This window comes from Leptinotarsa decemlineata, unplaced genomic scaffold, assembly GCF_025532065.1.
Source record: "Leptinotarsa decemlineata unplaced genomic scaffold, Ldec_3_MD MMD2_tig00026374_RagTag_RagTag, whole genome shotgun sequence".
NCBI classification, from domain to species: Eukaryota; Metazoa; Arthropoda; class Insecta; order Coleoptera; family Chrysomelidae; genus Leptinotarsa; species Leptinotarsa decemlineata.
In genome coordinates this window covers 5012417-5039853 of record NW_027412710.1, presented here as the reverse complement: position 1 = coordinate 5039853, position 27437 = coordinate 5012417, and the positions used below count along the sequence as shown (strand labels likewise).

Here is a 27437-nt window from a genome sequence, read left to right as displayed (position 1 = left end):
TTACTACACGAGGTCTACCTTCCGGAGTCCCTTTCTTGAAACAACCAGTTTCCCCAAGTCGACGATGAATATTTGAAAAGGTTCGGCTATCTGGTAAGGCACGATTAGGATATCTTTCCTGATAAATGCGCCTGGCTTCTGTTGCATTACCATCGGCAAGGCCATATACGTAATGCATTTGCGCCATTTCCGCATTCGTATAATTTACCATATTTACTGATATTCAGAAAAACAGCGGACTACCAAAATAACTTTAATAACACTTCAAAATCAATCAAAACGCGCTGTGACAGTTTTTAACACCAACACCTTACTTTAAACCAACATCAATATTAGCTACTGACGTTTGTACATACAGAGAATTCGTTTTTTATTGCTATGGTGGGTACGCTGTTTTTTCTGCTTTTAATCTTTAAAAGAAATCACATATCGACAAAATCCATATTTCCAAGAGGTGCAGTAAATAAATTCTGCTACACGTCATTTATTCCAGGATAACTAAATTTATGTTTTCAAAAATTATTAAGCGGTGCTGCGTTATGACGTAATTTTAAATGAGAACAGTGCATCTGACAACAAACAAATACCTTTTAGATCCTCAATTATTTTGCAACAAATCTGATCTCTTAGTTTGCTTTCAGTCGATGCACGATACCGCATCAGATTTTTAAGGAATTTATCCTTAAGTGAAGCGATTTTTAATTTTTTGAGCGAAAACCATGCGTCGGACAAAGAAAACCCAACAAATCAAATGTGCTCAAAAATGTATGGAGATTTTAAAAATAATTTTCAATTCAAGATAAAGCAGTGGCGTAGTATTTTTTTCGCCAACAATATACATTTCAAAACTCGTACGTACGCCACTGGCAGAGAAAATTAAGAAAATTGTACATCAGAAAATGCGCCTTGAGGCATGGAACATATGTACCAAATATGCCAAAGATGTCTACAAAATTATCTCAGTTATTATTAAAAAACTGATTATTTTTGAAAACTTTCCACCCTGTATCTCAAAAGTTAAGGCGTTTAGGACATACGTCCATAGGACATTTTTTCCTTAAAATGGGTCTAAGAATTACCTCCTTAAATATTAGCATGTGTTTAAGGAACACCCTGTATTTCTATTGGCTTCTGGGTTTTGCCGTGGTCTTCTTTGGGAACAAACTCCCAAACGTTTCAACTGCAACTGCGGCAGTCATCTTCAGTGGCGTGGACGAAATACTCTTCTTGACGTGTCAAGAAATTAAACCACTGCAAAACCCGGAAGCCAATTGTGAAAGCCTACATTCCTATACTGTGATTCTATACAGGGTGGGCCATCGAAAACTTGACATGGAGGTTTTGGGTACCAATCTTGCAAATCCTAAAAAACTCTCAGACAGGTCGATTTTTATTGGGAGGGAGAGAGTTTTTTCCCCATTATCAGCGTCGTCACTTCAACCCCGGAGTAGAGGGGAGAACAACCCTTGTAATTTTAATAGGGAAATGGGGGCGAGTCGCATATCGTTTGAAAGATCTTGGAATTCTTTAAACAACGGTGTACATTTTTTTAAATTTGGATGAACCATATTAAATTTGAAGTTGAAGTTACTAACTATATTCTCATGTTAACATATGCTTAAAATGGCACCTCCAGCTTCCATGCAATAATTGAGATTCTTCGTTTGTTTGAAGGTGATTGACAATGTTTCATGATGAATTTCACTAGTTCGGACTTCCATTGTCTGAATGTCACTAGTTTTGACTTCCATTGTCAAAAAGAATAATTAATCACAAATAGTTGTAAATAACAATTATATTAAGCCAAAAAAATCTGAAATGAAATGATGGTGAAATAAAACACAAGTAAATATAAAAAAATTTAACAAAAAATAAAAATAATGAAATACAAAATGAAAATAAAGATAAAAATAAAAAAGTTAAGAGATTTAAAGCCAAGTTAGTTTACGCCGTTCGGGTGACGAAGACAATTGTGGATACTAACAATCGAAACGTCGTGAACTAACTTGGCTTGAAATATCTCAACTTTTTTATTTTTATCTTTATTTTCATTTTGTATTTTTTTTTAATATTTTGTTCAATTGTTTTATTTTTACTTGTATTTTATTTCACCATCATTTCATTTCAGGTTTTTTTTGCTTAATATAATTATTGTTATTTACAGCTATTTATTTTTAATTATTCTTTTTTAGTTGTTTCAGGGGTTTCTGCTGGAAACATTCTCGAACATTGTGGATCATTTCTGGAGTGATTTGGCGACATTCATTTGTGATTCGTTGCCGTAAATCTTCGAGTGATGCAGAAGGAGTACAGTAAATTCTGCTTTTCAATTCAATATCAGTTTGGTGTTAGGGTAATTGATCTCTATTAAAAGTTTTCAACCGATTTTTGTGAAAATCTTAGTGTTTTTGGGTACTTTCATCAATATGGCTTTCTGGAGACCTTTTGAAACAAATGATAACATTACGTGTCAGAATTACAGTTCTTCGAGTCATTAAAATAGGGGATGTCATTGACCATGCAATGAAATGAAAACAAAGAAATGAAAAATTCGCAAACGTTGATGGTGCTACAAAAGATGTGATTCGGCGAACAATTTATGGTATATACCAAAAAAATGAAGTACCAACCTTGGAAATGATTTGGTATAAATTACTCGACTATTCCGATTAAAATTACAAATCTTTACAAACTCTATGAGGTGTCTTATTGTCTTGTGGTTTCAAATATAAAAAATTGAACAGTCGGATGGTCATAATGGAATCGACACGCTTTGTTCAACTCCGACAATATTTGAAGCGAATGAAAAGCTACCGAGAATCCAGCAGATATATAATCTACCTCGACGAAACTTGGTTTGACACCCATGATGTTGTCAAATATGGCTGGGTAGACGAAACCAAGTATTGTGCTTTGAACACACCTTCTTCAATGGAAAAACGTGTTATAATTTTGCATGCCGGGAATGAAAGTGGTTTCGTACCTAACGCTTTGCTTCTGTCGGCCAAAAATATAAAAGATTCGTCTGCTGATTACCATTGTTATCTCGGTTATTGACTACAATACCAAATAATAACACAAAAAAAGCAGATATTATTGATTTCATGCGAAATCATGACATGGAAATACCCGAAAAGATTCCAACGAAAAAGGTATTACTGGCGACCATAAAACAACGTAATTGCAAAAAAGAGTATATTAATGATTCGATGTGTGAAACACGTGGTCATATTCTCTTACGTTTGCCTCCATACTATTGTGTGTTCAATTCAATTGAAATGGATTGGGCCTCAATGAAAGAAAGCTTGTGAAAATGTAATCAGTCACCGACTTTGAATGCTGTAGTGCTTGACAATATAAGGCGAGTGGTGAATGAAGCAGGTAATAGTGATGTGTGGAAGAACTGTGTGGCCCACGTTATAAAAGAAGAGAACAAATATCAGGTGCAAAATTCCATAAATCCGATCGTTATTCAACCCGATGATGATTCCGCCTCATCCAAATATAGCGAAAAAGAATTTTGTTTTTTCTAGCAATTTTGTTGGCTATAATTTTGTAAATATATGTTTGACGAGAATTCGGTGTGATTATTTGTGTTTTCATTGTATTTCAGAGTTTTCGTCTCGAAAATCAACTACCTTAAATTTAGAAGTTTTTCATAATTACCCATGGTGGAAAAATTCAGATGAGATAAGTTTTTCATGGGTTGATCAATTGCTATGATTGTAAGAATAAGTAACTGAAAAACTACCACTGAAAAACAATATGCCGACGCCTATGTCGAGGCGGGAATTCCTTCTCTGTGATGTTCCAATTGGTATTGGAGATACTATAATAATGTAGATGATGTGGTGCTGCAGGTTTTTCCGTGTTTTCCTGCAGCTGAAAAAGCAAATGCGCCATTGGAATCAATGAAGTCGCCCCGGAGCGCTAATTAATTTTAATTGTTGTTTTTATTTTATTTTTATCGTTGTGAATAAATATTTTTTTTTACTTTTAACATAAAAATGAGAAATAGAAACAGCATTTTTAACCATTTCTCAATTGTAATAGTCCTCTTATCAGAAAATAAGTAAAAAAATAACAAACAAGTAGCGTAAGAAACGAATGAAAGAGTTCCAAATCCATTCCAATTGAGCTGTGGCGTACAACAATTTGTTGTTATTAACAATACTGAAAAAGTTATTTATCGGAAAAAACTATTTTAAATACGTCCAAATTTGAAAAAATGTACACCATTGTTTATAAAATTCCAAGATCTTTCAAACGATGTGTGATTCGCCCCCTATTCCCTATTGAAATTCCAAGGGTTGTTCACCCCTCTGCTCCGGGGTTGAAGTGACGACGTTGTAAATGGGGAAAAGAATGTCCCCCTCCCAATAAAAATCTACCTGTCTGAGCGTTTTTTCGGATTTGCAAGATTAGTACCCAAAAACTCCATGTCAAGTTATCGATGGCCTACACTGTATATTTTATCATCTGTTTAGTATGATTTTCGTACGCCACTGCAAAAACGTCAGTTATTTCTGAGAATTTAGTGACTACTATTTTGAAATTATGATATAATCCGGAATGTTAACTCGAAAAATGTGCTGAAACTGTTTTTTAGTACATGAAAAAATTAGAAAAGTTATGAGCAAATTTCATCTTCACTTGTGTGTCAAAGGACTCAGAACCATCACAGTTTAAGAAGTTTAGAAAAAATATCCTTGAAACTCTATCTCTATTATTCATAATTTTAATTTAACGCCGAAAAATCTCAAAATGATTTATTGAAAAATCTAGTTAATTATTGATCAACAATATTTTACTTGACTTGCGTCCTCATTGAAGACCACAAAGAATGAATAATTTTCCAAAAATATGTTTCGCTTCGTGAAGCTCTTTTCATCAGTGTACTTAATAAGCTCACTTTATAGAAGTTCAAAAAATTGTGTTTATTATATTTTTTTACAGTAACAAAAAATGAATAATCGACGTATTGTTATACATTTTTTACAGGGACATCAAAAAATTTGTTATAAACAAATTCCCAAACTGCTCAAAATTACAGAAACAATCATACATTTCAAACTAAAGAAGAATTTTTTTTTTATTTTTCATTGTACTTTTGAAAATTATGTGCTACAAAAGTTTCATGAACCACTCGATTTGTAAACTAAAGATTGAAGATATGAAAATGAACTTTGAATGCATTTTCATAGAGAATGTATAGATCTTTCGAATGTCAACAAATTGGTAAATATGTCTGAAAAAAGTTTGGTTGGGTAACATAATCAATTTCATTCATAAAAAAACAATTGTTTTCTTGCCGACGTTTCGGATTAAATTAAATTCTTCTTCAGGACTCGATTTCGTTTGTTTCATGTCGTTTTGTGTTGGTGCTGTCTCATAAATTTTGGTTGTTTTGCAATGTTTTTATTTATTTTTTATTATGTATCTAATATGTCTGATGGTATTTAAAACACAAAAAAACTACTTTTCGAGCCCTAAAGAAGAATTCCATTAAATTCAAAACGCCAACCAACCTTTTATAAGAAAAATTATTATTATTGGGTATGAATAGAGTAGATCAATAAACAACATGAATGTTAAAGAAAAATTTTGGGTTTGTACTACTCCATCTTGATACAAAAAACGGGGGAATCTTTCAAAGAAAAGAAGGAAGCCATCAATTTTAAAAGGAGTAACTCTATACATAGATGTGCAGATGATGCAAAGAAGTAACTTTCGGACACAAACTGGAAGAAAAAGCTCTTCTGAAACAGCTACTTTCATATAAACATTGAATTACACAAAAGAAAAATCCTTTTGAACGAACACTAAATTATACAAAAAACACTCTTCTATACTCAATTTGTATTCCAACCATTCGTTATGGAATTAAATCAGATACTATTCACAGGATTTCTACATAGTATACTGAATGAATCGCAAAAATTTCACTTACATGGAACACTCTCATCCTCACTGGTAGACATCGATGTTTCCCCGTAAGACACTTGCCTTAGGGCTCTTCAGTACCGATCTTGATATTATAAAAAAAACTACACAATTCATTCATAAATTACGATTTTTATGTCACGGAATAAGTTTGACCTGTTTATGTCATCGATGACATTCATTCACTTATTTGATTAAATCCCAGCCAGAAGGAATCTTGTTTATATTGAAAGGCTTATATTTTTAGGAGTGACTAGTTTTTTGAAAAGAAAGTTTTTGGCTTTCTACTACTCCATCTTGATCAATTTTTTTGTATCAATATTTAAAAATCGAAAGATAAATAGATAAGTACTATTCTGATCATTCTCATATTGATTTCAATTTAAGAGCCACAGGTAGACAGCTGTTTCAACAGTAGTTATGAATGTGGGTATCGTATTTTTTTTAAGAAAACCAAATTACTGTAAATACACCTACATAACATGACGATTTCGATGTAAAAATCACACAATTACAATTTATATACACCACTTTTTTTCAATATAACCACTTGATAATAATAATCTTTATTTCGAAAATAAGATGAAACATTTCAATAGCATAAAGGAGACTTACAAACAGAAGCTTTATAAACTATTTTCATCATAAGTATTAAGTACATCACTGATATCCTCATGGATTTGCTTGAATTGACGTAAAAGGAATTTTGGACAAATTGACGCCATCGCCAGTACCATCGGCATTCCACAGATGTCTTCAAAAATTTCAACCAGATTGTACGCCACATTCGCCAAAGTATGTATATCTACAGTGTGGCTTCTTTCTCCATTCAAAGCTTCTCGTACTCTTCGGGTGAGTCCCCTGCGCCATAGCTTACGCAGTACAACATCTTCATTAGCTAGGTCTACGAGGCCGTTAAGGTAGAAAAGAAACTTTGATATTTTTCGGTGAGTTGGCTTCTCCTTCTCGACTTTAGACGATTTTAAGGCACGTAAAACCGTCTTGAGTTTGGTATAGGGTTGCTCCACCGGCATTCGCACTATTTCGCGCACTTTTAAAATTAGTCGATAATCCAAGGCCCCCAACACACACCAAAATTTTACGGTTTCCTCTTCGACACCTGAGGAATCGAAGCACTGTTCTATTATAGCAATCCAAAGTTCTGGATCATACCGTATAAAGGGAGGTAATTCAAGTAGGAAATTTTCTCTAAAAAACCTATTGCTGCTGAACGATTTATGGACAGACATGATTTCTAATATATTCACGTCTCACTTTCTTTGCCAAATGTAATATTTTCTAAAACTTCACTTTCACTGTTTATGTTTATTACACTTTGTGAACTAATTCTTGCTCAAATATCTAACCTTATTATATAGGTATTAGATATATAGAAACTGATACCTGTTACAGGTGGTTTGTCATTTTAAAGGCGAAACAGGTATATTCAGGCAATTATAGAGGTAAGAATACTCTACAGGTACAAGTAATTCGATAACTGTGTGATTGCATAAAAAATAAAATGGCCTGATTTTTTTTCCTGAGCTTTCAAGTTCCTAGTATTGCACTCAATTCGTTATTTTCTAATTTAATATGTATTTAATAATTAAAACATAAATCGAAAAGTGAAAAATTTACGAGCGAAATTCAAATTTGTAAAATGCCCCACCATTGGTCGAAATGAAACGTGACGTCATAGGGCATGTCCTGTCAGTCAGCTGTGATTTATTTTCATACATTCAGGTTGTGTTGGAGAGAAAAATTGGTTGTATTTACTATAATTTACTGTATCTTTCTTGATCTGAAATAAACACAACACTTGGTGAAGCATCTTGGGATACCTAAGTAGAAATAATAAATAACTTTACATATAGGTGAATAGAAAATAGTTTTTTTTAAGTCTATGCAGAGCTTAGATGAAGAATCTTCTAAGATGTTATGACATACGTAAATAAGGTTATGAACTTATAGAAAGTTCTGTAACCCAGGGATTTCTACAAAACTACACGATGCTATTTGTCCAAATATAATACACTTACATTAAAATGATCTTCACAACAATGTTGACCCGATATTGGAGATACATTATCCCTTCGCATAACCTTACACCATTGTATACGTATGTTCGGATCTCTTGGAACAGCAAAAAAAAACTTTATCTGGTGTACTTTTTATAGTGTTCGGACACATTGGTACCATGCAATATCTATAAAATGGTTTTTTTTCTTCTTACATTATTGTTACGCGATATTTAAACTAAAACACCTTGTTAACTATCAAACCAACTCTCAATGAAAACAATAAACTGCCAGGACGTGCCCTATGACGTCATGCCTCAAGCGCGCGAGAAATAGGAGCGTTTGAACTTGTCAAATTAAACCAATATTTTAAAGATTTTATGAAAAAACTATTACTACTCTTACAGCTATGTTTTTTTTTTCTATATCAAAATGATGTGAATATTGAATAAAAAAAATTAAAAAATTGCCTGCATATTCCCTATTGAATGATTTTTTCACCTTCTGAATTTGATGAACTTATTTGACAAAATGACAGTTGTCAGCGTGTTTTTTAGTTTTTTTAAACTATATTTATTTTTAACTTTTCAGTTCGAAGAATACTTAGCTTTTAGTTGAACTAATTCACACAGTTATCAAATTATTACCTGTTTACCTGTTGAGTTTTCTTACCTCTATAATTGCCTAAATATACCTGTTTCGCCTTTAAAATGACAAACCACCTGTAACAGGTATCAGTTTCTATATATCTAATACCTATATAATAAGGTTAGATATTTGAGCAAGAATTAGTTCACAAAGTGTAATAAACATAAACAGTGAAAGTGAAGTTTTAGAAAATATTACATTTGGCAGAGAAAGTGAGACGTAAATATATCAGAAATCATGTCTGTCCATAAATCGTTCAGAAGCAATAGGTTTTTTAGAGAAAATTTCCTACTTGAATTACCTCCCTTTATACGGTATGATCCAGAACTTTGGATTGCTATAATAGAACAGTGCTTTGATTCCTCAGGTGTCGAAGAGGAAACCGTAAAATTTTGGTGTGTGTTGGGAGCCTTGGATTATCGACTTATTTTAAAAGTGCGCGAAATAGTGCGAATGCCGGTGGAGCAACCCTATACCAAACTCAAGACGGTTTTGCGTGCCTTAAAATCGTCTAAAGTCGAGAAGGAAAAGCCAACTCACCGAAAAATATCAAAGTTTCTTTTCTACCTTAACGGCCTCGTAGACCTAGCTAATGAAGATGTTGTACTGCGTAAACTATGGCGCAGGGGACTCACCCGAAGAGTACGAGAAGCTTTGAATGGAGAAAGAAGCCACACTGTAGATATACATACTTTGGCGAATGTGGCGTACAATCTGGTTGAAATTTTTGAAGACATCTGTGGAATGCCGATGGTACTGGCGATGGCGTCAATTTGTCCAAAATTCCTTTTACGTCAATTCAAGCAAATCCATGAGGATATCAGTGATGTACTTAATACTTATGATGAAAATAGTTTATAAAGCTTCTGTTTGTAAGTCTCCTTTATGCTATTGAAATGTTTCATCTTATTTTCGAAATAAAGATTATTATTATCAAGTGGTTATATTGAAAAAAAGTGGTGTACATAAATTGTAATTGTGTGATTTTTACATCGAAATCGTCATGTTATGTAGGTGTATTTACAGTAATTTGATTTTCATAAAAAAAATTACAATACCCACATTCATGATAACTACGGTTGAAACAGCTGTCTACCTGTGGCTCTTAAATTGAAATCAATATGTGAGTGATCAGAATAGTACTTATCTATTTATCTTTCGATTTTCATATATTGATACAAAAAAATTTATCAAGATGGAGTAGTAGAAAGCCAAAACCTTTCTTTTCCAAAAACTAGTCACTTCTAAAAATATAATCCTTTCAATATAAACCAGATTCCTTCTGGCTGGGATTTAATCAAATAAGTGAATGAATGTCATCGATGACATAAATAGATCAAACTTATTCCGTGACATAAAAATCGTAATTTATGAATGAATTGTGTAGTTTCTTTTTATAATATTCTCAAGATCGGTACTGAAGAGCCCTAAGGCAAGTGTCTTACGGGGAAACATCGATGTCTACCAGTGAGGATGAGAGGGTTCCATGTAAGTGAAATTTTTGCGATTCATTCAGTATACTATATAGAAATCCTGTGAATAGTATCTGATTTAATTCCATAACGAATGTTTGGAATACAAATTGAGTAGAGAAGAGTGTTTTTTGTATAATTTAGTGTTCGTTCAAAATGATTTTTCTTTAGTGTAATTCAATGTTTATATGAAAGTAGCTGTTTCAGAAGGGCTTTTTCTTCCAGTTTGTGTCCGAAAGTTACTTCTTTGCATCATCTGCACATCTATGTATAGAGTTACTCCTTTTAAAGTTGATGGCTTCCTTCTTTTCTTAGGAAGATTCCGCCGTTTTTTGTATCAAGATAGAGTAGTACAAAGCCAAAAACTTTCTTTCCCATACATGTTATATGTTGTTTATTGACCTTCTCTATTCATACCTAAGGTGACATGGATAAACAAGGCCAATGCTGACTTCTGCTGAATCGACATCCAGCAATACGCAGTTCTCCAAAAAGACAACACAAAAAACCTTTATTTTTTTTGTTCCATTTTAGAATATGAAAACAATAATGAACGAAAAAATACTAGTATTATTGTGAGAAAAGCGCGAGCGCTTTGTGCCATATTTTTTGTATATCGAGCGCCCATGCTTTAAAAAAAGTATTTTTAATTTTTCAGTTCGATGTTCTTCAAAAGCGTGTGTTTTAGTGTTTTTAAACTACATTCATTAGTAACACTTTCCATTTGCGGTGCAAAACGGTCTGTAATTGTTCTACATTGTGCTTCAAAATTTGTGTAGATTTCATAAGCATCAATAGAATTATTTAATCAGTCGCACGATAATAAGTTCAAATTGATATTATGAAAGGCATCTATACCAAGTTTTCTTGTGAGGAAATAGCTTTCTATATAGTTATTATTTTTATGGGTAAGTTAATTGTAATGATAGAATGGTCAGTAATTTTAGGACAGTCGTGCACATTGACAAATATATTCTGATTCAATAAGTGTAGCACTAATGTTTGTAATCCTGGTAAATTCATTTACAAATTGTTCAATACTATTTGATTGAATAATATTTTTGATTTGGCGTGTGTAATGATTGTTCTTATTCAAATAATTCATATTGATATCTCCTATAAGAATACATTTATTTTTAGTACAAAAATAATCATCGCACCATTCCTCAAAATAAAAAAGCTTGATGACTGGCATTTGGTGAGCGATAAACACCACCAATGAGCAGTTTGGTACCACTAAGAGTTATATTTACAAATTGACACCAGTAATTCATTTGTACTACACATTTTCGACTTATCCTATATTCAATATTGTGCCTGATGTAAATAATTACTCCACCTGTGTGGCATGAGCTAGAATTGCATCTCACTTAGGAGTTTCACAATAGGTGTATTTTTATATTTCAGCATTTTTTTGTTTAGAATTAAGTATTTTTTTATTACTTATTAGAAATGTATGTGAAACAGGATGACCTTATTTCCAATAAAGATTTTTATTATATTACGGATAACTTGTTCGATTGATGATTCATTCATTTTGTAGAAATTCATATTGAAACCGGTCATAACAAATAATAAAATTAGTAGAAATTAAACAAAGGTATTTTTTTTATCCTGTATTCAATATTACGGACTACGGCATTACTTGATTTTTTCGATAATTTTGGATAAGGTGGATCATCTTTAGCACTATCCTTGAATGTCAGTATACTTGCTATGATACTGAGGAATTTCTTTCTGATGACGAATTAAGGCAGGAACTTGTCAGAGTTTGCCCTTTTTACACCTGTATAAAGTTTTTACAGCTGTATAAAGTTCCCATTATGATTTTCATATTTTTCAGATTGAGGAATATGAAAATACCCAAAGGTCAATAAAATCATCCACAAAAAATGACTCGAGGACTTTGTATTATAAAAAAAAAACTTATCTTACCTCCGTATTTGGTAAATATTTGTTTGCAGTTGTGTCAGGAACTGGAACACTAACAACTTTTTTGGTATTTCTCTCGATACCTCCAAAAAGCCATTGTCCCTCTACCAGTCGTCCTCTGTTTACCAAACTTTTGCCTAAATTTCCACGATTTTCCAACTCCGCCCAATTTAAACATGTTTTTATTGCACCATTCAAGACAAACCTAAAATGATAGTGAATGTAATAATACACAATACTTCAACAAAAACCAGATATGAAGGAAAGAGAATTGAAACTTTCTATGTTTTTTGCCACAATTAAAAGTGGTAAAAAACATAGAAATTTTCATCTCTCATTTTTCATGATCTCCTACCACACAGTAACGGCAACATCCATCAATTCATTGAAACCAGATGTTTTACTTCTCTGGAATAATTGCTCCAATTGATTGCATCTTCTGAGCTCATTTTCAGTTTCTTCCTGATAAATTTAAAAATAGGTTATGGAATAAACAAGAAGTATGCTATGAACAGTACCATTTTTTCTAATTCAAATAAGGTTCCCATTCTAGCACTTTTTTGAAATTGCAACAAATGTACCGAGCTTTTTTCTTCCTTATTTTGTTACATCTATATAGTAAAGTGACAATTCAATTTGCACTCTTCATTGCAATTGGTACAACGTATTGTTGCTGCAAACACTTGCTACTTGAACTAAATAAAGAATTAAATTTTCTTGTAATTTCTCTAAATTATTATCGCGATTTCCATAAATTTTAAATTAAAAACAAGAAACAATTCAAATAAATTGATCCAATTTCTATCAAATTGTCAATGTCAAAGATTAAACTTCTTCTTCTTCTTTTAATAAGTTAGGTTACTGGACCATCAACTCAGTTTCGTTCCATGTGCACGCCCTGTGGTGGGGGTGCATGGAGAACAAAAAATGCCCTTATCCATGCAGTGGGGGTTGTATATATGGGTGATTGTTTAAGAAGTATAGGAATTAATTTTCAACACCACAAAAAAATTGAAAACATTGATGAAATCTTTATTGGAATCGATAGAACAATCAATATAATTCAATGTTTAAAGATGATTTCATGCAAATGTTGTCCGCGGCTCCGCTTTAGATGCCCCATGCGCAAGGTCCAATTATGGCACACTCTCTTCAAGATATCGACCGGTATTTCACGTATAAATACTTCAATATGGGCTCCCAGAGCATCAGTTGGACGACGAAACTGCCCATAAATTGGAAGAAGTGCAAGATGCACTTTCTTCACCGAGCAAGAATTTTGATAATAAAATTCAATAATTTGCAAGCGTTGTTTGTTCGTAAGTCGATTCATGGTTAAATTATAGACCAAAATGAACAAGTTTGACAATGACACAAGACACGATTCTCGCGAGATCTGTCAAAAACAGTGTTGCCAAAAAGATACCAGCAAAAAATCACTCATTACATATATATTTGAATGATGCAAGTAGTTTTCCTTTATTTTCAGTAATTTAATATTGATATACGTTACAAAAAGGATTTGAAGCCTTATAACTCCTATTTAATTATATGCAAGCGCTTTCGACAGTTGGTCGTGCTGTCATCAAGGTTCTACTCAAACTGAACGCGTTAACCTCTTGTTTGTTCTTTTATGCAGCCCGAACGCCTTAGTGCAGGTTCTTTAAGTAAACTTGGCCGTATTTGGGTTACATCAGGTAATATTCTTTGTGTTAGATCTTCTCTAGGTTTACTGTTTCTAGGAGTGTGTATTGTTTTGTGTAATATAATGAATATTAAAAGTCTTGTGTTTTGATACTACCTTTCAACATATGATTCCTAGCACGGGTTGGGCGATAGCAAGTGAAAATCGGTCGCTCAGCCTGTGGCTTGAACCACCGATCAACACGGCGTTCAATTTGAGTGAGTGAACAAAGCACCCACGTCAAACCGACCGGTCAAATAATAATTACCTATTTTTTATCTGATGCGCATCGAATGTCAAGATAACCAAGAATCAAGAATAATTCAAGCAACAAAACTTTTGAATAATTTTTCTAGCTCATATACAGTTGTGGCTTATGACATGTATAAAAACTGATATGTGAAATCCCTGTATAATTGATTCTTTATTATTAACAGGGGGATAGCTTGTACCCGGTTAAGTACCTCCACCAAATATGAGCCCCATATATGAGGCCTCCTGTGAGGGATAAAGGATCAGATTAGTAAAAAAAGATTATCATCAGAAATTCTCGAGCGCGTCAGATTAAGGTAGGGCGAGTTAATTACCTGCTAAAAAGTGTATATTCCAGTAATCTGACAATTTGAGAGTGACGTAAAGAAGGGGGAGGGCAGCAGTTGTAAAAAATATCGTCATTTTGACATTCTCGAGCGTAGCTAACTTTTTTTATTTTGAAGGAAATAATTCAAGGATAACAAAAAGTATATAATCTGACGATTTCCGCAAGCCGAAATAACAAAAATTCGCCGATAAAGTTTAATGCGTGCAGCTGTGTGATACATATATTTCCCCCTTCGAGTTTCTATTCCTCTTTCACTTTTTCTCTATCTATTACTCTCTCACTCCGTCCCCACTCTGAATTATGTTGCCATGACGCCATCACAGCTAATCACAGAGACTCGTTTATGGTAAAGATGAAAATGATGATTAATTAATCAATTAATTGATGGATGTAGCCGTTACTACGTGGTAGGAAATCATAATGAAGAAAAGAGAATTAAACTTTCTATGTTTTTTACCACTTTTATTTTTAACTAACGTTACTGCAGTTTCGTCCTATATGGACATTCTCCAACTTATACAATATATAAGGACATTTTCAAACGTATACAATATATAAGGACATTTTTAAACGTATACAATATATAAGGACATTTTCAAACTTATACAATATATAAGGACATTTTCAAACTTATACAATACATAAGTTTGAAAATGTCCTTATAGGACGAAACTGCAGTAACGTTAGTTACAAATAGAAGTGGTAAAAACAAGCAAAGTTTTATTTCTCTTTTCTTCATGAATTAATCAACTGATTATAAAAAATTAAATTTTTTGAGCATTTAAAAAAAATATTTTCTAATAATTACAAGTAGGTATTCTACTTAAAAAACATACACTTATTTACTTGCATGTTATTTCCTGAGCTTTTCAATTAATTAAAAAAAAATCAAAAAATATTGTTTTTGTCAGATTAAGCGAATCCCTCAAGATAATCGTCAGATTATGACACAGCACGTCTAAAACATAAAGATGAACCATATATATCTTAATCTGACGTGCTTGAGTATTTCAAAATGGCGAATTTTTTTTTGCACATTATAATAATGGCCGCGAGTTTGTGTCAGATCGAAAACGTCAGATTATTGAATGAGAGCTTTTTTAATTTTTCACAACTACCACAATATGGATATCAAATGACAGGGCTTGACTAGTAGTATGGAGGGTAGAGGTAGGGAGAACCGTCTCATATGAGGGGAACTTGAAAGTGTCCAACTTTCAAGAGTAAATAACAGTTCAAAAACCCTCCAGAATGGCGCTAGTGTAGGCACAAGGTGTGATATGAATCGAGCAGTTGTTAACTGATTGAAGTATGCCGAGCTACGAAATTTAATATATTTAATGACTAGAGTAGTTAGTGATGCAGCTGAAATGAAAACCAAAACGAATAACAAAAATGCCAAATTACTGAGTCAAGAGTGAAACTTATACCTTAAAAAATATGTGGTATAGCTTTTTTGGGAAAGAAAGTTTTTGGCTTTCTACTACTCCATCTTGGTACAAAAAAAAAGGGTGAGGGAATCTTCCAAAGAAAGGAAGGAAGTAATCAATTCGAAAACAAGTAACTCTATCATTTTGAAACGCTTGATCAGTATAACATTCAGAAGGTAATACATAAATAAAAGCAGAATTAAAGTTGAAAAAGTAGAGAACAAAAAATCTTAAAAAGCAAAGTAATAAAAGTCAATTTCCTAAATGTCAGTTTTAAAATAGATAGAATTCATGTTAATAAGTAATGGAGAATATAAAAAAATGGTATTTTAAAACACTTGGCCTTGTATTAAAAAATAATGAGTCTCTAAACTTGCAAATTCAAATTTATGTAAGAAAAAAACGATCATATACAAAAATGCAATAGGTATAACATGAATTGAAGGGGTTATATTTTTAGGAGTGATTAATTTTTGGGAAAGAAAGTTTTTGGCTTTCTACTACTCCATCTGATACAAAAAAATTGATGAGAGAATCTTCCAAAGAAAGGAAGGATTAATCAATTTGAAAATAAGTAACTCTATACATGGATGTGTAGATCATGCAAAGAAGTAACTTTCAGACACAAACTGAAAGAAAGTCCTCCTGAAACAGCTACTTTCATATACACATTGAGTTACACGAAAGAAAAAATTCTTTCGAAACAAATACTTCTATATGAACACTGAATTATACAGAAGATACTTTTCTCTACTCAGTTTGTATTTCAAACATTCGTTGTGGAATAAAAATCAGATATTATTCACACGAGTCCTACTTTGAATGAATGGTTATAAATTGCACTTACATGGAACAGTGTCACCCTCACTGGTATACACCTTGGGGCAAGTGTCTTAAGTCGAAATAATATCGTCTTAATATCGAAATACCAGTGAGGGTGACAGTGTTCCATGTAAGTGCAATTTATAACCATTCATTCAAAATAGAACTCATGTGAATGATATCTGATTTTCATTCCACAACGAATGTTTGAAATACAAACTGAGTAGAGAAAAGTCCTTCTGTATAATTCAGTGTTCATATAGAAGTATTTGTTTCGAAAGAATTTTTTCTTTCGTGTAACTCAATGTGTATATGAAAGTAGCTGTTTCAGGAGGACTTTCTTTCAGTTTATGTTTGAAAGTTACTTCTTTGCATGATCTACACATCCATGTATAGAGTTACTTATTTTCAAATTGATTACTTCCTTCCTTTCTTTGGAAGATTCCCTCATCCCTTTTTTTTTGTATCAAGATGGAGTAGTAGAAAGCCAAAAACTTTCTTTCCCAAAAATTAATCACTCCTAAAAATATAACCCCTTCAATTCATGTTATACCTATTGCATTTTTGTATATGATCGTTTTTTTCTTACATAAATTTGAATTTGCAAGTTTAGAGACTCATTATTTTTTAATACAAGTCCAAGTGTTTTAAAATACCATTTTTTTATATTCTTCATTACTTAATAACATGAATTTTTACATCTATTTCAAAACTGACATTTATGAAATTCACTTTTATTTCTTTGCTTTTCAAGATCTTTTGTTCTCTACTTTTTCAACTTTAATTCTGCATTTTATTTATGTATTACTTCCTAAATGTTACATTGATCAACCGTTGCGAAATGATAAGCAAACAATTGATTATGAAACTTCAGTTTTCATTTTATTTATTCTTCTGCATAACGAGATGGAAGTTCTTTCGATATTTTTATTTATCTATCCCTCTAATAAGTTTCAACGCCTTTTTTTTAATCTACCCTGTTGCTACCGCAGCGCCACCCTTATTTAGCACATTTTAACAGACACTTTTTACCATACAGAGACGATTCTCCTTACTCATTTCTACTTACCTTCCATAAGTAGTAGAAAAGTAGCAAACTTTGAAAAAGATGCAAATTTAAGATGGCCGCAGCTACAAAATGGCGAATTATATATTACCTTGTAATACTGAGGCACTAAATGAACTAAACAGAATGAGAAGAATTGAGTAACCAAATTAGAAACTAAAAACTTATGATTTTTTATTATTTTCAACAGTTTTATTGAAAAAAACCGATAATGATGTAGATGTTCTATAAAATAATTCGGAAGGTCCTAGGTAGCAGTCATCACACCACTCTCCACAGCAATCTACGGTATTGATCAGATAAAAAAGTAATAGAATCGATGGGCGTAGTATTTACATATTTACTTAGGTTAGGTTAGATTTGAATAATACCGTAGATTGCTGAGGAGGGTGGTGAGATGACTGCTACCTAGGACCTTCAGAATTATTTTTTACTTTTTAGTACATTATCTACATCGTTATTCTTTTTTTGTTTAATAAAACTGTTCAACATTCTTTTTTTTTTTTAATTGTCATCTCTACTTCAGTTCTGTTATCTTCCATTGAATGAAGAGCAAAAAGTTAGTAATCAGAGTTCAAAATTAGCTCCACAAAATGGCCCAAAATCATTGTTAAATTCCAAAGTGGTTCTGCCAGCTCAACAATAGTTATTCGTCTGGCTCAAATTTTTTTTACAAGTTCAAGGAGTGAAATAATTTATGTACAAGGATAAAATATTTTTGCAAATAATATGAAAATGTTGATTTTGGAAATATTTTAGTCACAACCGACGATTTGAACTGAATTTTTTGAATGGTGTTGAAAGTCAATTAACCCTAAAAAGCAGCAAATGTTACGAATTGGGTTTTTGCTACATAATAATTATTGTTAACTCAAAAAAATATTACTATAATCAACAACAATCTATAAGGAATCTTGGAAAAATGAAAATGTGAAGATAAAACCCTCATTAAAATATACACAACTAAAATTCAACTAGGAAGTTTTTGCTGTTGGTTCTACTTCTTTTTGACTATCAGAGGTCCAACATTGTCGCCGGTTAGTTTGTTGTGTTCGCCATGACTGCCATCACAATATGGCCACTAGAACAAAAACAGTATAAGTTGGAGGAAGTAAATTACAAATTGAATGAACAGCTAATTAAAGTGTAAGAAACAACGAATAATTTAGAGGAGGATCCATGTTTAGAATTGAAAAGGGCAATATTTTTAAGAGAGACAAGTTTTTATTTAATCCTTTGGCTTTCCACTTCTCCACTTCCACTGTTTTGGAGATATTTAGAGCATAAACAGAAATTTCAGGTACAAACTGGAAGCAAAAAACCCTAAAAACATTACCCTATTCATTTCAAATGAAATTTCCATGGCTATGATGAACTAACCGTATGAATGTGTTTACATAATATCATCATGACAAGAGCAGAAAGCGAAATAAAAAATGGAGTACCACAAGGTTCAATACTGGGACCGATACCTTTCTTGATATACATAAATGGTACAACATCTATCGATATAGAAGGAAAATTTACCCTATTCGCCGGTGATAACTCAATATTATGGCGTAATAAAACTTTATGTACTCTCCACAAGATTATAAGCTTAGATATGAGAAAAAAACTGGTGCAACTGCATGCTGCTGTCATTTATTGTTTCCAAAACAAACTTAATATTATTCCACTGCTTTATGGACAGCATATCATTAACAACAAATGATGCAGACAAGATGATAGAAAATAGACCTAGTTCTAATTTTTTGGGGGTAATAATTGACAACGAACTCAAGTTCGCCAATCACATTGTAATCTTCAAGGTGCTTGGCAGTCAGAATCAGAATCATTTTATTCATCACAAAAGAATACACATTGTATGGTGAAAACTACAGAATATGTAACTTATCAGACTAGTCAAAAAAAAATTTGTATATAAAGTAGATTGACTAAAATTGATAAAATAAAGACAATACAATATCTTGCTACCGCTCATATCTATTAGATTTTTCATCTAATTGAAACATTTTACAGCAACATATTTTGGGGAATTTTGACCAATGAGAAGCCTGGAAAAGGGCAGATGAATATTTTCCTTATTCCTTGTATCATGTGCATGTATTTGATCATTTTTCAGAAACGTATTTTCATTGTCCTTTATAAACAATATCAAGTTCAAGATGTAGAGTCAAGGTAACGTTAGTATTTTAGAATTTCGGAATAGTGGCTTACAAGATTCTGAAGGGTGAGTTTTATTCATAGCTCTGATGATTTTTTTCTGGGAACGAAAAGCCCCTAGTATGTGAGTTGAGGATCCCCAAAATATTATCCCATATTGCATAGCTGACTGTGCCAGTCCGAAATAAATAATTCTCAGTACATCAGCTGATACTGTATCCCTCAGATTCCTAATAATGTATGTGATTGTGCTGAGTTTTGAACATAAAGTGGTGGTATGGTTTTCCCATGAAAGTTTCCTATCAAGCACAACACCTAAGAACTTCATACTCTCTTTGCTTTCTATCGATTTTCCATTGACTGTTAAGTAGAGATCATTATCAGGATTCATATTTTTTGGTAAGAATCGAATATGATAGGTCTTAGCGGCGTTTAGTGCTAGTCCATTTTTACTACAATAGTCACTGATTTCCTTTGATGCCTTATTACCATTCTTTACTAGTTGCTCATTATTTGTTCTGGACATTAAAATATTCGTGTCATCTGCATAGAGAAGGATTTGATCTGCAGCAACACAGGTGTTCTTTATGTCGCTGGTGAATATTATAAAGAAAAGAGGTCCCAGAATGGAGCCTTGAGGTACACCTTTATGATAACTTTCTCTTGTCTTTGATTTTATGGAATCTAGTACAGTTTGTTTTCGATTGTCCAAGTAAGAAGTTGCCCAGTTCAGAGCAACACCACGAACTCCTGTAGCTTCTAGTTTGAGTCTTAATAAGTTATGGTCTATAGTATCAAATGCCCGGCTTAGATCATAGAATAGGCCAACGACATTTTTTTCTTTCAGTTAATGCTCTATATATGAATTCCAAACAGTCATAAATTGCAGTATTAGTTGATTTATTTTTTTGAAATCCGTTCTGAATGGATGGCATTAGTTGGAAGTTTTCCAAATAAGCTGTCAATCGTGTGGAGTATGATGTCTCGAAAACTTTTGCAATTTGATTTTGTATGCAGATAGATCTATGATTTTTCATTTCGTTTATAGGACCTTTGTTCTTATAAACTGGAATGCATTTAGACTCTTTGATGGTAGGAGATATTCCAGACGTGAATGAATCATTTATTAGTTCACCTAATGGCTGGGCAATAAGTTTACTAGCAGCCTTCAGGAGCTTACCATTTATGCCATCCATTCCTGCTGCAGGTTTAGATGTTGTTTTTGAGATGATTTCATGAACTTCTTCAGGTGTTACAGGAGTTAGGAAAAAACTTTTATGAAATTTATCGAAATGTTGATCGAGATTTGGTTTAGGACAATTTTGAAAGGAATCTATAAAATAATCATTGATATAGTTGCTTTTTTCCAGTGGATCTGTTATCAGTTCACCATTGTCGTTTTTTACACTTATAGAAGGGTTCACCTTATTATTCTTATTTTCTTTATAATGATTTTCCAACTTTCCCTCATTCTGTTGTTTGATTAATGACTTATAAAGAACTTGGTTTTTCTGTTGCTAAATTGGCTCAATTTTCATTCACTGATTCTCGTTTAACGTATGGAATTCCTTCCTGGTGAGTATGTTGCAAAACTCTATTGCATACTGTTTTCATTATACAGAAAAGAGCTATAATTTCATAAAGTACACCTTACGATTTGGCATGAAATTACATGAAATTACTATGGATCTTCATCAAGTAATAGCTGAATCAATCAGAAAAAAGAGCTATAAGATTCATGTGCAATGCCAAAAGTCGAGCCTCCTGTAAACCCTTGTTTAAAGTCTTTGGAATTTTAATTTCAGAAACAGTCTGTTTGATTAACAAACATATACTGATATTTAGCAGCTACTCCAATAATCATGCCCTTCGTCAAGCTAATGATCTAAGATTACCCATACCAACCTGTTCTCCAGTCAAAGACTCTTTTTTTTTTTATTATAATGGTCTTTAGATGCTCAATCATTTACGTAACAATACTGAAATTTCAGAGGGTAACTATGAATTTCGGAAATCAGTAAAAGATTTATTATGTGGTAGACCCTATTATAGTTTAGAAGAGTTCTACGAGGACAGTTTTTTCTAATTCATTTTATTATCTGTATTTTTTATATATCGACGAAGTATGGTATACTGCATTTTCAAAATTTCAAATTTTTCTGGTAATTGTAATATCATCCCTCTTCAGTATCTGTATGTATTGTATGTGTTTTGGATAAAAGTGTTTAATGTATGTCTATATTTGTGCAGATATATTTTAATTTCATTAGTTTGGAATTCCATTGTCTAATGTGATATAAAATGATTTGAAACCCTGAAAGGGATTGGATAATGGAAGTCCAAACTAATGAAATGCACCATGAAACATCGTCAACCACCTTCAAACAAAGATATATCTTTACACTGTATTTAAGCTATTTTAAAATACTATGTACATATACAGTGTGTCCAAGATAAGGATCCTAAGTATGGGAATCTCAGTACCTGTTGGAGATACAGCTTAGGTTAAATTAGGAAAAAGTTGTGTTCTTTAAAGCTTATTTACATGCCGTTTAAAAACTTGAAGAATTTTCATGGCCTGCTGAGATATTTGGGAAAAACGAGAATTTGACAATATCAATTTTATTTTTTTCTGACTTTATTTAAAAAGATATCAAAAAACGAATAAAACTTTTTCATTGGCACTTTTAAGGTACTACACGATGGTATTTTTAGATTTTATATCCAACGTTTCGTTTTCAAGAAACCATCATCAACTTAATTTTTTTATATGACCCAAAACAAAAGTACACCCTGTATCTGATTCCATTTTTTATTACGAATTCAACGATGTATCACATGCCATTGTTTTCTTTTTAGTTTAAGGGAAAATTGCATTTTTTCTATTTTTAAAATGTATTTTTAAGTAGGTTAATAATGATTTTTTTAAAGTAATGAATAAATCTTTAAGTAGGCGTTGCAAACAAATGCTTTGACGTAAATACCTGTCACCGAGCCTGTCAAATATTATTTAATTACACGATAAAATAGTAATTGTCGTTGTTGTTAGCCTGTTTGTCGAGTTGTTGTTTTTAGAGTTATTGTTACTGTTGTCGTTATTATTGTTTATTGTTGAATAGATAATATTGTGTTATTATCGTCGAATATGCCGGGTGAGCATTATAGCCATGAAGAAAAGTTTGACATGCTAACGTGCTACATTTTGTGCCACAAAAATACTGTAAATACAGCAGCAATGTATCTTAATACATATCCAGAAAGAAAGCAGCCATGTAAGTCCATTTTCTTAGAGCTGGCTCGAAATTTAAAAGAATATGGTTCATTTACAAAGCCTGTTTTATCTCGAAAAAAGGAATCTTCAGAAGAAGCCCAAAATAATGTTTTACAAGCAGTTGTTGAGAACCCTGAAATATCAACTAGGCAAATCGAAAATAATGTAGGAGTAGCCAAATCCACAGCTCAATTTATTTTGCGTAAAAATAGATATCACCCCTATAAATTTAGGATTTGCCAAGGACTTAAACCAGGGGATTTCGAACGGCGCCGAAATTTTTGCGAATGGTATACACGCGCGTGTGAAGAAGATTATAATTTCCCTTCAAAAATAATATGGTCCGACGAAAGTATGGTCACTAATAACGGTATCTTCAACCGCCGCAATACGCATTACTGGGCTCAGCAAAATCCGCGTGTTAAGAAAATATCAAGACATCAAGAACGTTTTGGGTTTAACATGTGATGTGCAATTTAAGGAACTAAAATACTAGGTCCGTTTTTTTACTATAATTCTTTGACCGCCGAACGATACCATCATTTATTGCAAAACTATGTAGAAGACTGTTTAGATAATTTACCTCTGGCACAGGTCAATAACTGTTGATTTCAACAAGACGGCGCTCCTGCACATAATTCTAGACAAGTTCGAGAGTATCTTTCGCAGCGATTTCCTGGAAGGTGGATTGGAACCTTTAGTGAAGTGTCTTGGCCAGCGCGATCCCCTGACTTAACTCCTCTGGACTTCTTCATATGGGGTTTTGTTAAAAACCGGGTTTACCAACATTCTTTTGAAACTGAACAGCAGTTACGAGAATGTGTAACTGTCGCATTTAACAGTATTACACCAGAGATGTTACGTGATGTTTTAAGTTCTATGTTAGAAGATCATACTTATGTTTGGAAAATAACGGAAACCTGTTTGAACACCTCCTTTGAATTAAATAAAAAATGCGTTAATTTCTTTGTTGTTTTCATTACTTTAAAAAAATCATTATTAACCTACTTAAAAATACATTTTAAAAATAGAAAAAATGCAATTTTCCCTTAAACTAAAAAGAAAACAATGGCATGTGTTACATCATTGAATTCGTAATAAAAAATGGAATCAGATACAGGGTGTACTTTTTTTCGGGCTATTTAAAAAAATAAAGTTGATGATGGTTTTTTGAAAACGAAACGTCGGATATAAAAACTAAAAATACCATCGTGTAGTACCTTGAAAGTGCCAATGAAAAAGTTTTATTCGTTTTTTGATATCTTTTCAAATAAAGTCAGAAAAAAATAAAATTGATATTGTCAAATTCTCGTTTTTCCCAAATATCTTAGCAGGCCATGAAAATTCTTCAAGTTTCTGAACGGCATGTAAATAAGCTTTAAAGAACACAACTTTTTCCTAATTTAAACTAAGCTGTATCTCCAACAGGTACTGAGATTCCCATGCTTAGGATCCTTATCTTGGACACACTGTATATGTATATGTATATTTATAGTTATACGGTGACAAAAGAAAATTTGCAAATTTGCAGTTTCATCAATAAGGCCTGATGTTCTCTAGACAATAAAGCATATTACTATTATAATTATTATCTATTGCCATGTAATGAAAACTGCAGATAAAGACAGAGAGCAATTTCCATTTTTACATTCGATGACCTAATTTGACTTTGCAACAGACTGCCGTGGGAACCTTTGTTTATCGTGGATAAGCAATGTTTGAGTTTAATGCCAATCTTATGGGAAGGTTTCACCACCTGATAACAGACTTGTGTCATTTGCGAAGATAGTTTTGAACTGACCCCTTCCCACGTCTGTGGAAAGGGTTTCGGACTTATAGAATCTTCCATTTCGATATATGCTATGATTTCGTTAATTGCAATTGAGCTTTTTTTCATAATACTAGTAGGAATTTCATCTTCTCCACTGGAATGTTTATTTTTCAGTTTTCTAGATAGTTCTATTATTTCTTCTGGGGTTATGGGTCTCCTCATGAACATCGACTGCATATTTACAGGGATATCACTTTGAAATGAAATATTTGAGGAATTTTCTAGTAATTGAGGTACCATGTCTACCAAATATTTATTGTAATCATTAACTATTTCGTTTGGTTCGCTGTTTATGCACACTCTTCATTTCGAACTCTTCCCTTTATTTCAGAGCAAATGCTCCACATGCACTTTGATTTATTATCCAAGTTGTGACTGTATATATCATGGCAGTATATATTATTGGAGGTAACGGAGAGCCTTGTGGAACTCCCTGGTGAGGAGAAATTTTTTGGAAAATGAATTTCTGACTCTGAAGGTGAGGGTTCTATTCTCAAAATATTGTTTTATTGTACAGAGAAGATGGACAAGGGTTTTCAATTCTTGAAGTTTATATAACATTCCTTTATACCAAACCCTATCACAAGCTTTATTGATTTACAAAAATAGCGCCGCAGAGTGCAGGTTGGTCATGGTCATAAATAGACAGCATCCTGTATACGACGGTTTATTTTAAAAGCCTGTAATATTACAAATTACACAACTATGGTGTCAACCACGGTCAATTTTTTTTGAAGAGTAAAATAATTTTCAAAGTTTCTGTTAACACCGAAAATTATTCGAAACTATCCAGTACTATAACAAGAACTCAATATTCAATAATATCAAAACACGAAACATCAAAATAAAATAGGTATTTTGGAACAAACTCATTGATTTTCTGAAGATTTTCTTGTCCAAAATAATTCTCCTCTATTCTAGAGTAAAAATGAGCTTGAATGTTTGACAGTTCATATCCCAAATTCACAAATAGTTAGTGTAAACAACAATGGTAATTAGGGACGAGTTATATAAAAGTAGAGGTGTAGTTACACTTGATCCGAGTAAATACTTTTCAGACGGTGGATATTAGAACCCTATTTGTTATAATAATGGATGTTGTAACCGAGGTCATTAATAAACATTATATGAAAATGCAATTCAAATTCGTTGAACTAATTTTATTTATTTTTCAGATTGTGAAGGTTAAAACACAAAAAGCATCAATAAAAATCAAATGAGACATTGCACAGAATTAATAATCAATACCTATCTTCAAATATTTGGTTTGAGAAAAGTCGAAAAATGTATGAATAGACTTACATTTTTGCTCCTCCAGCACCTGCAGAATACAGCTTTTTCTGCAATATCTTCTACATCAACTGCATCAACTACTTTTTCATTTCTCTTGAGAATATCTGGATTCACTTTCGAGCATGGTGGAGGACGACCATGTGGACAGAAAGCTTTATATGAGATATAGGTGAAACCAGCTGCCAGAGCTGTGGGTGGAATCAGAGCTAGCCAATCTTTAACTAAAAAAAATAAACTTAGGTTACGTAATGATGAAAAACTCATTCGTCATTTCAGACACGTTTCAACTAAACACCTTTTTATGAAAAGGATGTCTTTCATAGAATCTTCCAAGAAAATAATCAAATATAGAAATCCACTGTACTCACATCCTAACCTAAACCATCCTCCAACTGAATCGGGAATAGGTAAATTGGATAAATAATTGGGGATAGCATTTTTTACTACGTACGCAATAGGCTGCATATTTACTATAAAAGTTTATAAAATTCTAGAAAAATCCACCAAAACTGCTCAACACCTTTGACCCCGAAAAGCTCTTCTTTCGTCAGTGACAAAGACTAAACTTGATTAACGCCACTAAGAAACTGATGCCAATGGAAATTGTACAAAATACTCTAAAATTTCAGACAAAATACTTGTATTTTACTTAATTAATTAATAAAAATAACCACACAAACTCCTCACACAGCTTATTCTGATTTCTAATCCAGTCAAATCCAGTGACCTTAGAAAACTGCGATGTTCCGTGATACAACTGATGACAAATGTCATTTAATATTTCATAGAATAACAGAAAACATGAAACTAAAGAAAAACATCTACGTCCATGATGACAAAGATGAAAATATTTGCTATGAATAAAACACATTTCAGTAAGCAGGAATTTTGGTAAAAACATTCGACCTTATGGTTGAGAAATGGTTCTGATACAGATTCTGGGAAACATGTTCTTCCTTACGAATCAGTAGAGAGTTGTTCTGACTTAAACAATTGTTCATACAGTTGCAGTTTCGTAAGAATTTATCATCTTTCTCACCAACCGATTTCCTGGAGTCTTTGAAGTCCACTAGATATTCCTTAGAACAACAAGAGGATTGCTCCGAATTCTTGGGATTCTTGTTGAATACTCTTCGTGAGCAAAAAAATAGCAGAATCAACACTCCGGACCGCTCTGGATTGAATGATTCCGTACAGTCTATTTCGTCTTGTGTTTGTAGATATTGTGCTGGAAAAATTCCCACTTGTTCACTCTGTAATAAA

At 32.6% G+C, this 27437-nt stretch overlaps 2 protein-coding genes across 3 annotated transcripts in view; both read right to left on the bottom strand.

Moving 5' to 3' along the window:
* LOC111504908 (facilitated trehalose transporter Tret1) overlaps positions 1-12920 on the bottom strand; it is a 40423-nt gene extending 27503 nt beyond the window's left edge. Inside the window, exons 1-3 of one of the 2 annotated variants that reach the window (XM_074185446.1) lie at positions 12532-12920; positions 12369-12475; positions 12017-12218 (exon numbers count right to left, since the gene is read on the bottom strand). The gene's annotated coding sequence lies outside the window, so the exon portion shown is untranslated. Of the gene's footprint in view, positions 1-12016; positions 12219-12368 lie in introns of both variants that reach the window. The other variant, XM_074185445.1, reaches the window with a different exon arrangement.
* Positions 12921-18490: 5570 nt separating this feature from the next.
* Positions 18491-26920, bottom strand: Cisd2 (CDGSH iron sulfur domain 2). Its single transcript, XM_023159628.2, has 3 exons — positions 26543-26920; positions 26184-26395; positions 18491-18697 (listed from the first exon to the last, which is right to left on the bottom strand). Exons 1-3 carry the CDS (start codon positions 26637-26639, stop codon positions 18614-18616), a joined length of 393 nt encoding a protein of 130 aa, XP_023015396.1. The 5' UTR covers positions 26640-26920; the 3' UTR covers positions 18491-18613.
* Between the last annotated feature and the right edge of the window lie 517 nt (positions 26921-27437).

Excerpts from the sequence above, each read along its gene's own strand:
- Cisd2 (XM_023159628.2), bottom strand. The coding sequence starts at position 26,639 with ATGCAGCCTATTGCGTACGTAGTAAAAAATGCTATCCCCAATTATTTA. Across the intron at positions 26,396-26,542 it reads AGGATGGTTTAGGTTAGGAT|TTAAAGATTGGCTAGCTCTG; the intron begins GTGAGTACAGTG and ends TATTTTTTTTAG. Across the intron at positions 18,698-26,183 it reads GGTGCTGGAGGAGCAAAAAT|TGGCCATATTGTGATGGCAG; the intron begins GTAAGTCTATTC and ends TTTTTGTTCTAG.